The sequence below is a fragment of the Diceros bicornis genome, chromosome 24 (assembly GCF_020826845.1).
Source record: "Diceros bicornis minor isolate mBicDic1 chromosome 24, mDicBic1.mat.cur, whole genome shotgun sequence".
NCBI lineage: Eukaryota > Metazoa > Chordata > Mammalia > Perissodactyla > Rhinocerotidae > Diceros > Diceros bicornis.
The window spans coordinates 37522962-37538209 of NC_080763.1; the positions used below are offsets into that span (position 1 = coordinate 37522962).

The following is a 15248-nucleotide window of genomic DNA, read 5'->3' on the forward strand; positions in this document are numbered from 1 at the left end:
TGCTATAGCACAATGAGGACCAAGGTTAATTTGGGTGGATCCTGGGCCACAAACTTCTACTACCATACTCAAGGATAAAACTCAATGGAAAATAATTTACACAGTAATAGATAACCGATTACCAAAGGGCAGGTTTGCCAAAGGCTCAGACCCTTCAGGAACGAAGACAGTTCATTCTCCTGTGCAAACGATCCTAATCAGCTGAGGTGCTGTTCAAAGGCAAGGATGCACATGGAAGGTGCATTGGAGATGTAAAGCTACTATCAGCCTTGGTATCAGTTACAGAAACAAGGGTCATAAACTCTATTCACATTTCTTGTTTTCTGCTCAAGGGTAATAATTACCACCATTTTTTCCCTTTTTGAGGAGAAACTAAGAGAAATTGATAGCACCTAGAGATCCTGGACTCCAAGAACAGTGGCTTTATGACATTATCTCTGGACCCCATTGTTAGATATGACTTTGGATCATCTTTTTTTTGGGGGAAGAGGCAAATGAATTTGTGGTTGCATGTGGAATAGCTGGATTTTCTTAGCAGGAGCATCTTTCAATGTACAGGAAGACAGAAGTGTGCACTGCATGTGTCTACACACTGAAACACGCAATAGCCAAAGGGTGACGTGTATAGACCACAGTATAGAATCTCAGGCTAAAGAACTTTCCCAAAGTCACACAGCTAATAACTGGTGGAGCTAGATAAAAACCAGGCTGTAAGATGTTAGCCTCAGGGGCAAGTGCGTGTGGGTTATATGAGAACCCTCTGTCCTATCTTCACAAGTTTCCTGTACATCTAAAACTTCTTTTATTTTATTTATTTATTTTTGTGTGTGTGTGTGAGGAGGACTAGCCCTGAGCTAACATCTAACGCCAATCTTCCCCTTTTTTCATGAGGAAGATTGGCCCTGAGCTAACATCCGTGGCCATCTTCCTCTACTTTATATGGGACGCGCCACAGCATGGCTTAACAAGTGGTACATCAGTGCGCGCCCCGGATCCGAACCTGTAAACCCCCGGCCGCCGCAGCAGAGCGTGCGCACTTAACCGCTTGCGCCACCGGGCTGGCCCCTAAAACTATTTTAAATTTTAAAAAGTTCATTAAAAGAAAAAACCCAGACTGTTAAACTCTGGAACTTACACTTTTAACCACTGTGCCATGTTTTATCAATAGACCCCTGGCCCAAGTGATGTTCTGAAAAATTGACAAACTTCTGTTTTCTAGGTCCCCAGAATGGTTCCATGACAATAACTGATTGTCTAGATTTTGCTTTGATTATCTGACTCTCTGTAGTACCCTTCCAATAAATTTCCCCTCTCATTGTAATTAGAAAGAGTCACTTTCTGTTACTTGCAACCTAACAACAACAACAACAGCTAGTACTTACAGTACTCACAGAGCCAAGCGCTGTCCTAAGTACTTACATGTATTAATTCAGTTGACTCTCACAATAACCCTGTTAGGTGGGTATTAATATTATCCCCATTTTACAGGCAACAAAACTCAGGCACAAAGAAGTTAAGTAACTTTCCCGGGTTACACATTTAGGAAGGGGGGAACCTGGGATGTCTGGCTCCTGAGTCTGATTCTTGTATCCACCTTGCTCACTGCCCTCTCAAAAGAACTTTGATGATACACAGGCCCAGGCATGGTTTACAGCTCTCAGAACTGGGCTTTTCTGGACTAGATGTCTCACCTCTCCTTATGTTGTCAGAGCAGGGTCCTGCTCCTCCTGAGCTCTTCCTGGAGAGTGTGACTCTGATCTCTGAATGTATTGGCCATCTTCTGACTACAGTTATGGGCCATATAATGACAGTTTGGCCAACAACAGATTGCATATACGATGGTGGTCCCATAAGACTAGCACCATATAGCCTAGGTGTGTAGTAGGCTACACCATTTAGATTTGTGTAAGTACATTCTATGATGGCACAGTGATGAAATCACCTAACGACGCATTTCTCAGAACGTATCCCCATCATTAAGAGACACACGACTGTACTTGGGAACAGGTGCTCTGAGACAGCACACAGGTGCATCTTTTAGAATCCTACATCCTGCGTGTAGGTCTGTAAACCAATACCTCACCTAGACACCGTGTTCTTCCAACATCCCTATGATGGGGGTGATGTTTCCCTTTCTTCAGGTACTGCAATCTGGTTTTGAAGCTGCTTTGAGAAACCCAAATGGCTTCATCTTTAATTCCCGTGAGGCTCTGAAAGCACACCTACAGATGAGCCTCCTTCCCCCCCTATCTTCCCCCACGTGACCACCTTCCACTCACACTCCTCTCTGAAAAGAGCAGCCCTCAGGGGTTCTGATCCCACAGAAGGGGGTCAGCTAATAAAAGCTGAAAAATACAGAAAACCCATTCCACACAGAGATGGCTATCATTTTATATTTTTCTAAAAACCTCAAGGAAAATCCTCCATCTAAGTGTTGACATAAGAAGTTTTCTATACGTTTAAAATAAGAGAATGGAATGGTAAACATATTGATAAATAGCAATTTGAGTTATAACGGTAATTCTGTAGTTTTTTAATCTGTTTTTATTTTAACATTTACATATATTCTAGGAATTATCTAATAAAACTAGGAAGTAAAGAGAAAATTATGATTATCATTCATTTACTACACAGATTTTCATCAATGAGCTGGCTGATTGGGACCGATACTGGAAAAATTCACTTTGTTTCCTCTAATGAGTTTTCGGCACACGTTCCATGGGTGGATGTTACATAGTTGAAACATAAATGTTATAAAAATTAATCCTCCCATCATTACAGCTGCTGCGATGGCAATAAGTGTGTGTCCTGGGAATGGCAATGGTACTTCATCAACATAAATCTGTAACAGAAAAGCAAAGTCTTTAAGCTTTCTGAATCTAGTCATTCAACACACTGAACTTGACATAAGCCCACAATGGTGGAGATACTATTCATCGCTGAGCAAAATCCTGCCCTGACTTACACAGATACTCAGCATCTGCAAAGCTTAGAAACAGTGTCTTGACCATCTAATAAGTACCAATTTGCATACAATAAAGAGAGAATAAGAATTCTATTTACTATCCTGTGCCTCTATCCTGTGTCTTTAATGGCAGAGGTAGGAAAACGTTCTGTGTTCAGTTACAGGGGAAGGGGCAAAGTGCTGAGGGAACACGGTCAGGGAATCCCTATCTGCCTCCGGTGGCCAGGGAATGCACTTCCTGAGCTGGATATGGAAGAATAAGTGGGTTCACAGAAGAGAAGGAGAAGAAGGGACATTCTGAGTAGAGGGAATAAGCATGTGCTCTTTCAAGCTATCATACCTCCTTAGAAAATCCTCTATACGAGTGAAGACATGGGGAAATTTGTGTATTCCAAATGTTTCCTCTACCTGAATGGATAATTAATAAAAGCAAGTTCCTGGAGGAGAGATAGTATTATTGACAGAGAGGCATAGAGACATCTTTTTCTCTGAGACATGAGGCAAGGATGGATCCCATTTTATGTTAAATGTAGAAGTGAGAGCGTAAAGGGAGTAAGGTGGTTCAAGCCCTTATGTTCTCTGTGTGAAGTGGAAGCAAGAACATCTTTTGAGGTAGAGGAAAGTGGAGATGAGTGGAAAGAGGACAGAGGAAATGTGGAAAAATGCTAAGGACAAGAAAAAGGATGGATAAGCTGGGTCAGGGGATGGCTCAAGTTAAAGGTACCACCATTCTCCCAGTGACCCAACGAGGCATCTCTTTTCTTAAAAACAGTCCTTACATGCTATCAATTCTTTTACCATTCCTCTCAGATTCATTATTTCCATTCCATTTTCAATACTGCTATCGTGAGCTTTATTACCTCACTTTGTATAAATAAGCTACTCTGACAGCTTCCTTTCTATGCTGTCAATCCATGTTGACCTAATAACATTGCCAGATTAATCTTTGTAACACACTAGTCTGTTCATAAAACACTTTTTTTTTAAAAGTGAGATTGCTTTATTTGCAACTAAAAGAATCTTGACTATACAGAACCGGTACTAGAAATAGGGTGCTGTGAGCAATGGAATTTAAAAGGTAGACCTGGTCAAGAGGTGTGGAAAGCAGTGAGAAACCATTCTTTCCAATCTAGGAAGATAATTATCTTCCTGGTAACGGATCAGCTGGTTTAACCATCTCCTATTGTACTTTAGGGCTCAGACTATGTATCCAACGGTACTGGAATTATTGGGGATTTGATAGAAAAATGTTAGATACTGAATGTGATACATTACTTGTGGTCTTCACTAGGGTGCTACAAGATAACAAAAATCTTTCTTTTAAACTGGACCATCAGAAGAGCTTGCATAATTAGCTCTGTTAAGAAAGATCTAGCCTGTTTGTGGCCAGTGAGAGAGACAATTGTTTGCTACATGTAATTACAAAAGTGAATTTTCTTTTCTATGTGCAGGTTAGGAAGATCCAGAGGAAACAATCCCTTGCAATCATAATCTTTTTTTTTCCCCCATCTTTCTGTTCTGCTTCCTCAGTGTTGGATAACTCCCCTCATTGTCCCAATAGCCCTCATGGCTGACAGCAGCTCCTGGGGCTACAAGCTTCCTTGGTGAATAACATCAAGAAAGAGCAAGTCCATGTCCCAGCATTTTCAGCAGAAGTCACTCTGATGGGGCTGCAGTAGATCATGTGCCCTTCCCTGAACACCTTTTTTCAAATATGTTTATCTTCAATTTCTTTCAATAATGTCTTATAGTTTTCAGTGTATAGGTCTTTTACCTCTTTGGTTAAATTTATTCCTAGATACTTTATTCTTTTTGTTGCAATTGTAAATGGGACTGTATTCTTGACTTCTCTTTCTTCTAGTTTGTTATTATCATATAGAAACGCAACTGATTTTTGTAAGTTGGTTTTGTACCCTGCAACTTTGCTGTGGTTGTTGATTATTTCTAATAGTTTTCTGATGGCTTCTTTAGGGTTTTCTATATATAGAATCATGTCATCTGCAAACAGAGACAGTTTCATTTCCTTTCCAATTTGGATTCCTTTTATTTCTTTTTCTAGCCTACTTGCTCTGGCCCAAACCTCCAGTAGTATGTTGAATAGGAGTGGTTGAGAGTGGGAACCCTTGTCTTGTTCCTGTTTTCAGAGGGATGGCTTTTAGTTTTTCACCATTAAGTATGATGTTGGCTGTGGGTAACGATAAAAATTAGACTACTAGTGGTGAGAACGATGCAGTCCATACAGAAATTGAGAAATAATATTATACACCTGAAATTACACAATGTTATAAACCATTATGATCTCAATAAAATAATTGGAAAAAATGTTTAATAGCTTCTCATTGCTGACAGAAACGTTCTAAAGTTTTCATTCTGACATTCAGGATCTTCTACAATTTGACCCTAACCTACCCACTTATATATAACCTTACATTCCAGCCAAATGGATATCAGCTATTCAAGAGACAAGCTTTATGTTTTCCCGTATGTTTTACCTGTCTTTGCTGCTTCTGTCCTCTCCACCCAGAATGCCTTCCTTCCTTACCCATTTCTACCCAAAATGAAATTTCAGTCACCTTACCAAACAATATAAAAATTTCACTTGCTCGATTAAGCCATCCATTACATTTCCAAGAGTAGAAAATTGTGTCACCTCTGAACTCTGTATTCTCCAGCTAAATTGCTACCTCTAAAGTTCTTGAAAATAGTTTTTCTTCAAATATTTCCCTTCCAATTTTCCTTGAGTATCCAAATATTCCATGCCATGTCTAAAAAAAAGGTTAAACCCCAAAATTTTTAGAGTATGTTTTAGACACAATGTCTCTTTACCACCAAAATACTTCAATTTGTATTTCCTAAACACAAGGAATTCATTTAAATAATGACAATGCAATTATCAAAATTAAGAATTAACACTGAGACAATGTTATTATCTAATCTACAGACCTTATTCAAATTTTGTCAGTTATCCCAATAATGTCCTTTATGGTAAGAGAAAATCCAAGATCATGCTTTGCATTCCATTGTTTCAGGATACTTTCAAAAGCAAGTTTCAACAGTCCCAAGAAACTTTATAAACATTTCCTGTTGTTTCTTAATGATTCTCTTCCTTTATTAACTGTGCAATCACTTCCTATTTTTCTTTTATTCATTTTTGTGGTTCTTCTTTTCTTCTTGAAGCTTCGTTTCCCTCTGTTGACACTTCTTTTCAGCCTGAAGAACTTCTTTAGGCATTTTTTTTTTTTCTAGAAAAGTTCTGCCTACGGTAGATTATCTTAGTTTTCCTTCATCTGAGAATGCCTTTATTTTTCCTTCATTCCTGAAGGATATTTTCACTAGATATAGAATTCTGGATTGACAGTCCTTCCTTCCCACCCTACCCTGGCCCCCAGCACATTAAAGATGACATACAACCTTCTTCTTGCTTTGATGATTTCTGTTGAATAGTCAGCAGTCATTCAAATTGTTGTTCCCTTTTATGTAGTGTTTTTTTTCTCTGACTGCTTTCAACATTTTTTATCTATCTTTGATTTTTAGTAGTTTGATTATGATGTGTTTAGGCATGATTTATTTAAGTTTATATCATTCGGGATTCATTAGGCTTCTTGAATATGTAGATTTATGTCTTCATTAAATTTGGGATATTTTCAGCCTTTATTTCTTCAGATTTTTTTTTCTGCAGCAATCTCTTTTTCCTCTCCTTCATAGACTCTGGTGTCATAAATGTTAGAACTTTTGATATTGTCACATAGATCCCTGAGATTATTCTTTTTACAATCTGTTATCTTCAGGTTGAATTTCTGCTGATCTATTTTCAAGTTCACTGATTTTTTTTCTCTGCCATATCCATTCTGCTATTGAGTTCATCCAGTGAGTTTTAAATTTTAAATAGGGTATTTTTCAGCTCTAAAGTTTCCATTTGGTTCTTTTTTATCGCTTCTATTTCTCTGCTGAGAATTTCTCCCTTTCCCTTTCCATTTATTTCAAAAAAGTTTACCTTTACCTCATGGAGCATGGTTATAAAAGCTGGTTTAAAATACGTGATAATTCCATTTGTTGTCACTAGCTGATTGTCTTTTCTCTTTAGAATTGATTATATTTTCTAAATTCTTGGTATATTGAGCAATTTTGGATTGTACCCTGGACATTTAAGACATTATGTTGTGAGACTCTGGGTCCTGTTTAAAATTCTCTGGAAGTTGTTGGTTTTGTTTGTTTGTTTTAGCAGTCCATCACACTGGTTGGGTTCAGATCACAAGTTATGCTTTACTTTCTGTGGGTGGTGGCTCCAATGTCAGTTCAGTGTTCAAAGATTTTGCTATGCTATTGTGTCTTCCTGGTTCCTTTGCCACTCGGGGGTTATTCTGGAACTTAAGTTGTGTTTATATTGTAGTTTTATTTTGAATTCTTGCTATGCTTGTTTATGTGTGTTCTGCTCCTCTGCTGCTTGGTACTTATGCTAGTTCATATATCAGGAATCTTCTTCTCTAGCTCTTTTCTCTTAGGGATTTCTCCCACACTCTCTACTCCCAGAGGCCCCTTTTCCTAGTCCTCTGGGAAGAAAGCTGGGATTCTATGAGCATTTTAGCCCCCTGTACTATTGTGCTGTTCCCTGAAACTGGGGCTGCCTTTGTGACAAAGAGGTGAGAGAACAGAGAGAAAAATAATGGGAATTTCCTCTCACACTCCTCATACGACAAGCGTTTCTTTTCCTAGTTTATCTATCTATCTAGTGGGATGAATTTTCTCTCAGGGTCTTGGGTGTCTGCACCCCTGCCATGGCTACCACCTCCGCGTTGTGCAGATCCATTACTGGGCTTGCCTTGGGGGGGGGCCAGGATGGAAAAAGGAAAGAGGAGGAGGGGGAGAGGGAGAGATTAATTTTGTTTTTGATATGTGGCATCAGTATTTAACAATGAGTGAATCGTTAATCAATTTAATCAAATCCTCATTCCTTCCCACCCCCACAGGCAGCATATGTCATTATATAAACAAGCAAAAATGAGTCTTTGCACATCATGGGGTGATTTGGGGAGACTGATTTTGGTTCTCAATTCTTTTGGATCTTGAAAGCTTTTGGGGTATTTAAGACTCGACCATTACAATGCAAATAACCAAAGGCAGGGCCATACTGGAAACTAAAATGTTACAGCCATATGTCTCTGTGGGGAGGGTGGGGTGAGAGGAAGAGCATCAAAAGTCAGGAAACTGAGCTAAATATGGAAGGTGAGACAAAAAAATATGTATACAGGCACTTAATAAAATTTCCCCAGCATCCATCAGTCCTGCCACCTGTCATGCTCCCTCACCTCATCGTTACTGACAATGTCACCGCCATTCTCCAGGATCCCCTGTCTCCAAGCCTTGTCCATCACACAAATTGTGTTATCTTTTTCTCTTAAGCGTCTCTTGGTCTGATGCATGCCATGTTATTTCCCCAGCCATCACCCCACTGGTTACCTGTGCATTCACTATACCTGAAATTCTTCAACTAAGTTACAAAAAGTGACCCCTGGAATAACAGACACTCTGAAGTGAAAAAGCTCAGATCCCTGTGGAAAAAACATCACTGGTCATTAGCAGCATCAACACATATGTACTTTTAAGTAAAAATATACACTGGGATCACTATCCCTATAGACGTTGCCTAGAAAAATTCCAATTACCTTCCTAAGGCTCTTGGGCATATACGTCATGTATCAAAATAAAAATGGAGGGAGGACAAGAGTTTAAAACAGAGGGATTCAACAGCTGATAGTTGTTTTTCAGAATGAAGAAACAGAAACACAAAACCTAACATGGCCTTGATGTGTACTCTGGGCTAATCCGTATATTCATGGTTTTGACATATCTTCTAATTTTTATTGGTTTTCACAACAATTACCTGGATTGTACCAACTTCATGTGCTCTTATGGGCAGCTATATCCAAGTGAAGAATACTGAGCCCATATCTCCCCTAACTTTTGGAAACACCCTTTCTGGTCCACCTTAATAGGTAATGTATTAGTCTTACCTATCAGCTAAAAAAGTAGTAAGTTAATGTTAAATTTGACTTTCAGATACCTTTAGAAATAATAACATCAATGGAAATGGAGGAAAATAAACATTGTCCACATACTACAAAAATGCTATTTCCACCATTCATGGATACCTATGCCTTAAAACTAAAACCAATCTTAGTTTAGACATATAAGTTTTATCTAAACTCAAAACAGGAAAAACAAAAATGCTGTCAACTCACCTTTATACTTAAGTTGAGGCCTAAAGGATTATACACCGGAGCATGAAGAATCAGTTGTAAGTAATCTTTCAATTTTTTTACATTTTCTGGTACAGCGTGTTCTAAAAGTACACGTAATATATTTTAAGCACACATGCTTATTTTTTCATTTTGCATAAAATTTGTTACATACATTAGGGTACAATGAAAGATTCCACTCCACAACATGGCTGAGTTGTTATCCCATACTTTTAATTCTGCTTGACTTTGTGGAAGATGTATTTAGGGGAGATTAGGCCTAGTATTTGACATTGCATCTTTTCAGCGGAATTGTCTAGAAGGACAAGCTCTCTGATCCCCTTAACTCAGGCTGACTTTTCCTTCCAGCCCCACGCTCATGACCAGTCCTGACCTGCACATACTTTGTATCTTTGGCAATGAGGTTCTTTCAGGATCACCTTAGTGGTTGGTACGTGATTTTCGATAAGGTGGCAGAAAAGTTTCACAACAGGATCACTTAAATCTTTTCCAAAAGAAGTGATCAGTTACTCCTGCCTTTGTTATAATTCTTTCTAAAGCCAGTTATGTAGTGTGAGGGTTAGAAATTGCAATGGTGTAATGGTACATGAGATCTAAAAGAAAAAAAAAGCTCTGATTGTAGCATTTTCCAATTTCCATGGTTTCAATAGTCTCACCTACTTTCAGGCTCATTTCAAGCAACCAATGGTCTAACAACCAGTATGCAAAATGCATGAATCTTTAATAATATTTAACAATCAGTGATCAAAAGCCAGTAAAAGCAAGCTCCAGCATACCATAGAAAAATGAGGATGTTAGTTAAAGCAAAATACTTAGTCATTTTCTTTGCTGGATTTTTCATTTCAAAAATGCACATATTGGGCAGAGTAAGACTCACTGAATACCAAATATCTGGATATTTGGTAACATATTAATGACAGATAAAAATTTCATTTAATCTATTGATCTGTCTGTCTACCTGTCAATCGCTCGCTTTAAAGTATTCAGACATGAACAAACACAAAATGTATAACAAAAAGTTGTATATATGAGGTGAAATTGAATTGTGATAAATTTCACTTTTCTTATTTAGAAATATTTCTGCGTCTTTTCAATTATTTTACCATAAAAATTTTAAGAAACTTTGTTCATATAATTAGAAAATAGATCTTATAGATTATCTGGCAACACCTTTTATAACCTCCTCTGTAACATTGCATATGCCGTGAAAGGGGTTACCCAAAGAACATAAAGCACAAATTCAATCAATCATTTTTGTTGGTAATCGACAAAATGGCTTTCAAATGTCTTACAGTTCAAATTTTCCAAAATGCTGTTATGCCATAGAATCCAGGTCACTCTGGATACGATGATAAAATACATGGGAAACTATAGGAGTAGAGTCAACAGCAATGTGCCAGCTGATTTAAATTCTTTTCCAAAGAACTCCCGGCTGTCTCTTGTGTAAACAGGTTTTGTAAGCCACTTATCTAGGTAATAACATGACTTAAAAGACAAAAGAATTTTAGAAGAAAGCAAACCCTACCTAGTTCCCAGTTTTCCCTCTGATTCACTTCAGTCACAGTAACCAGATATGGAGTTTCTACTGGGATACGTCCATCCTCACTGTAAATTTCCAGAGAAATTGGATATTGTGTAACTGGAAACTTAAAACGAGGAACCTAAAACACAAATTCCAAGAATGAATGTAAATTTGGAAAATTCAATACTAATTTCATTTCCCGGTAAAGAATGAATGGATATGTTCCCAAGAGTTTGGCTATTCTAAATGAAATGTGCTTCCTAGGGCTTCTGCCTTCTCAAGGCATGAAAAAAAATCTGTCTTACAGGAGAATCAATGTGAACTCCAAAAGTAATATACAAACATTGTGGTAACAAAATGCGTAACTTTCTACTGGTATTTTTCACAGGAATTGACTATAATGATATTCAAATGCTTTTGGCTAACATGTATCCCGTCAGGCAATGCATAAATTGGACCTTGCCCATCTCCCTTACATCCCTCTCCCTGCCAGTCATGAGCTTTCAGCCAAACTCTTTAAACTCTGGCTGTGGAGTCAGAGTTCAAATCTAGCTCCACCACATATTAATGATGTGATCTCTTGCAAGTTACCTGGCTTCTCTGTGCCTCAAATGAAATGAGACAGATGATGGAGAAGGCTTAGAGCAGTGTTTAGCAGATAGTAAATGCTCAAGAAATACTGTAACTCAGCAAAGGGGGAGTTGTAGAGGTACGTAATAACAACCTTCATAATTTATTGAATGCTGACTCTATGCCCAATATGTCCTTATATGGAATCACTTAATATTATGCTATATATAGTCTTACAAGGCTTTTGAAATAGATCTACTGGAAAGTTATACCAAGTACACACTTAACTCAGCTAATGCAAATACCAACATTAACTTGATACACTTTTGAACGCTTTGAGACTAACAGAACGAAATACTTGACACAGAACCCACTCTCTTAACCAACATATTATACTGTCTTCTATTTTGTCACTATTACTGGACGAAGCTCCTTGATTACAAGAACTTCAACTTTTATATTCCCAGAACCTGACACACATTAGATACTCAATAACTTTTTGAATGAATCAATATTCACCATAATCTAGTGTAGTGTTTGGTTACAAATTGTTTTCATACAGATATATGCGTGTGTGTGTGTGTGTGTGCATGTGTGTGTGTGCATGTGTGTATCTTTATAAGAACCTGTGAAATAGACAGGGCAGTGCAGGTATTATTCTATTTTACAGATGAGGTTAATTAACTTGTTTGGGGACATTTAAATCCAGACCCTTGTAGCTCTGTGTCATATTTAGTTCAATGTCATAATAAGACATTATTTCTATGTCTCAGTTTTCATATTTAACCAAAATGCACATTTCAAATTCTTATTAATATAAGAGTACTCTGTCTTCACGTAATTAAAAATTATCTTACCTTTTCTCTGCAATCTGAGAAAGCAACAGCATGTGAAAATTTCTGATCATGTGTGCAATTACATTCCTCTCGAGTAGACACATTAGCACATTGTTTGAATTTCCCAGATTTCTGCAAATAGAGTTAATATAGGTTGACTTTTTTTGTGGCAGGACTTATGCAAACTGAGTTAAATGTTCATAAATATTTGGTCCCTGAATGAATAAAATCCATGAGAAGTTAAAGGGGAAAAGAAATCTAGTAATAATAAAGTAAGAGTAAAAATACAGTATTTTTTAATTTGGTCTCTTTGCTTGGTAATTTGAACCCAAGTACCACTCAGCTGCTTGCCAGTTTACCTAAGGGCAGTTGATGGTTAAAATGCATGGGACCTAGAAAGCCCGTGTCATTCTGAATGCAGCATATCAGGACTGCCAACTCCCTGCTCCCTCCCATCATGAAAACAGAGACCTAAAAGGAGCAGACTTGATATTACGGGGCTACACACTCTATAGTACACTCTCCATAGACAGGTACTATTTCATACCTGTCTTTCTTCATGGCATTCATTAATGATATTTATAACCTTCACTACAACTGTCCATTTGTCATTCATTTTTTACTTGATCACTCTTGCTAGAGATTGGGTTATTTTTTTTTTTCAAAGAACTGGCTTTTGATTTTAATTATCAATTCTATTTTTTTTTAAAGATTTTATTTATTTTATTTTTTCCCCCCAAAGCCACAGTAGTTAGTTGTATGTCATAGCTGCACATTCTTCTAGTTGCTGTATGTGGGATGCGGCCTCAGCATGGCCGGAGAAATGGTGCGTCGGTGCGTGCCCGGGATCCGAACCCGGGCCACCAGCAGCAGAGTGCAAGCACTTAACCACCAAGCCACGGGGCCGGCCCCTCAACTCTATTTTTTAAAACATTATCCCTACTTCTACTTTTTTAAAGATTACTCTTCCCCCTCATCTCCTTGCTTATTTTTTTCTTCTTTTTATTGATATAAAATTCATCATTTTAACCATTTTCAAGTGTACAATGCAGGGAGTTTTAGCATGTTCACAGTGTTGTTCAATCATCACCACTATCTAATTCCAGAACACTTTCATTGCCCTAAGAAGAAACCCTGTACCCATCAGTAGTTACTCCTCATTGTCTCCTCCCTTTAGCCCCTGTCTATGCAGTTTCTTTCTTATCTCTATGAATTTCCTATTCTGGACATCTCATATAAATGGAATCACGCAATATGTGGCTTTGTGTGTCTGACTTCTTCCACTTAGCATTTTGTTTTTGAGGTTCATCCATGTTGTAGCATGTACCAGTACTTCATTACTTTTTATGGCTGAAGAATATTCCATTGTGGATATAGCATATTTTATTTATCCATTCATCAGTTAATGGACATTTCTTTGTTTCCCCTTTTTGGCTGTTATAAATAACACTGCTATGAAGTTTTTGTTTGAACATACATTTTCAATTCTTTTGGATATATATTTAGGAGTGAAATTGCTGAGTCATATAGTAATTCTATATGTTTTAACTTTTTGAAGAACTGCCAAACCATTTTCCACAACAGCTGCACCATGTTACATTCCCACCAGCAATGTATGAGGGTTCCAATTTCCCCACATCCTCACCAACATTTGTCATTTTCCATTAAAGAAATTATTATAGCTATCCTAATGGATGTGAAATGGTATCTCGTTGTGCTTTTGGTCTGCATTTCCCTAATGACTAATGATGTTGAGCATCTTTTCATGGGCTTGTTGGCCACTTGTATACCTTCTTTGGAGAAATATTTATTCATGGCCTTCATCAATTTCTAATTGGGTAGTTTGTCTTTTTGTTGTTGAGTTGTAAGAGGTCTTTATATAGTCTGGATTCTAGGTCCTTATCAGATATACGATTTGCAAACATTTTCTCCCATTCTCCGGGCTGTCTTTTCACTTTCTTGATAGTGTCCTTTGACGCACAAAAGTTTTTAATTTTGATGAAGTCCAATTTATCTATTTTTCTTTTGCTACTTGTGCTTCTGGTGCCATGTTTAACAAACCATTGCCTAATTCAAAGTGACAAAGATTTACATCGATATTTCCTTTTAAAAGTTTATAGTTTTTGGTGCTGGCTCAGTGGCGCAGCAGTTAAGTGTGTGCACTCCACTTCCGTGGCCCGGGGTTCGCAGGTTCGGATCCCAGGTGCGCACTGATGCACTGCTTGTCAAGCCATGCTGTGGCGGCGTCCCATATAAACTAGAGGAAGATGGGCATGGATGTTAGCTCAGGGCCAGTCTTCCTCAGCAAAAAAGAGGAGGATTGGCATCAGATGTTAGCTCAGGGCTGATCTTCCTCACCAAAAAAAAAAAAAAGTTTATAGTTTTAGCTCTTACATGTAGGTCTTTGATCTATTTCGAGTTAATTTTGTATATGGTGTGAGGTATATTCACCCTTTTATATGTAGATATCTAGTTGTCCCAGCATCATTTGTTGAAAAGCCTATTCTTTCCCCATTGAATAGTCTTGGCACACTTGTTGAAACTCAATTGACCACAGAAGTATGGGCCGGACTGTCAATTCTATTCAGTTTATCTGTGTCTATCCTATGGCAGCATCACACTGTTTTGATTACTGTAGTTTTACTGTAATTTTTGAAATTGGGAAATGTGAGTCCTCAAACTTTCTTCTTTTTCAAGATTGTTTTGGCTATTCAGGGTCCCTTGAAATTCCACATGAATGTTGGAATCGGCTTTTACATTCATGCAAAAAAGGCAATTGGAATTTTAATAGGGAGCACATTTAATTTGTAGATAAATTTGGGGAGCATTGGCATCCTAACAATAGTGAAAGACTTCCAACCCATGAACATGGGATCATTCCCATATTTAGGTCTCTCTTAATTTCTTTCAGCAATGTTCTGCAGCTTTCAGTGTACAAATCCTGTATTTCCTACATAGTTTATTATTTTTGATGCTATTGTAAATGGAATTACTTTCTTCACTTTTGGATTGTTCATTTCCAGTGTATAGAAACACAATTGATTTTTTGTATATTGATCTTGTATCCTGCAACTCATTTACTAGTTTTATTAGTTTCT

At 37.7% G+C, this 15248-nt stretch overlaps 1 protein-coding gene across 1 annotated transcript in view; it reads right to left on the bottom strand.

The window, feature by feature from the left end:
* Positions 1 to 2596: 2596 nt before the first annotated feature.
* Positions 2597 to 15248, bottom strand: part of CATSPERB (cation channel sperm associated auxiliary subunit beta) — a 102429-nt gene continuing 89777 nt past the window's right edge. The window contains exons 22-26 of the mRNA XM_058567562.1: positions 12172 to 12282; positions 10748 to 10883; positions 9205 to 9305; positions 8440 to 8514; positions 2597 to 2842 (exon numbers count right to left, since the gene is read on the bottom strand). Coding sequence (XP_058423545.1) covers positions 2642 to 2842; positions 8440 to 8514; positions 9205 to 9305; positions 10748 to 10883; positions 12172 to 12282 — 624 coding nt within the window. The 3' untranslated portion in view covers positions 2597 to 2641. The remainder of the gene's footprint in view (positions 2843 to 8439; positions 8515 to 9204; positions 9306 to 10747; positions 10884 to 12171; positions 12283 to 15248) is intronic.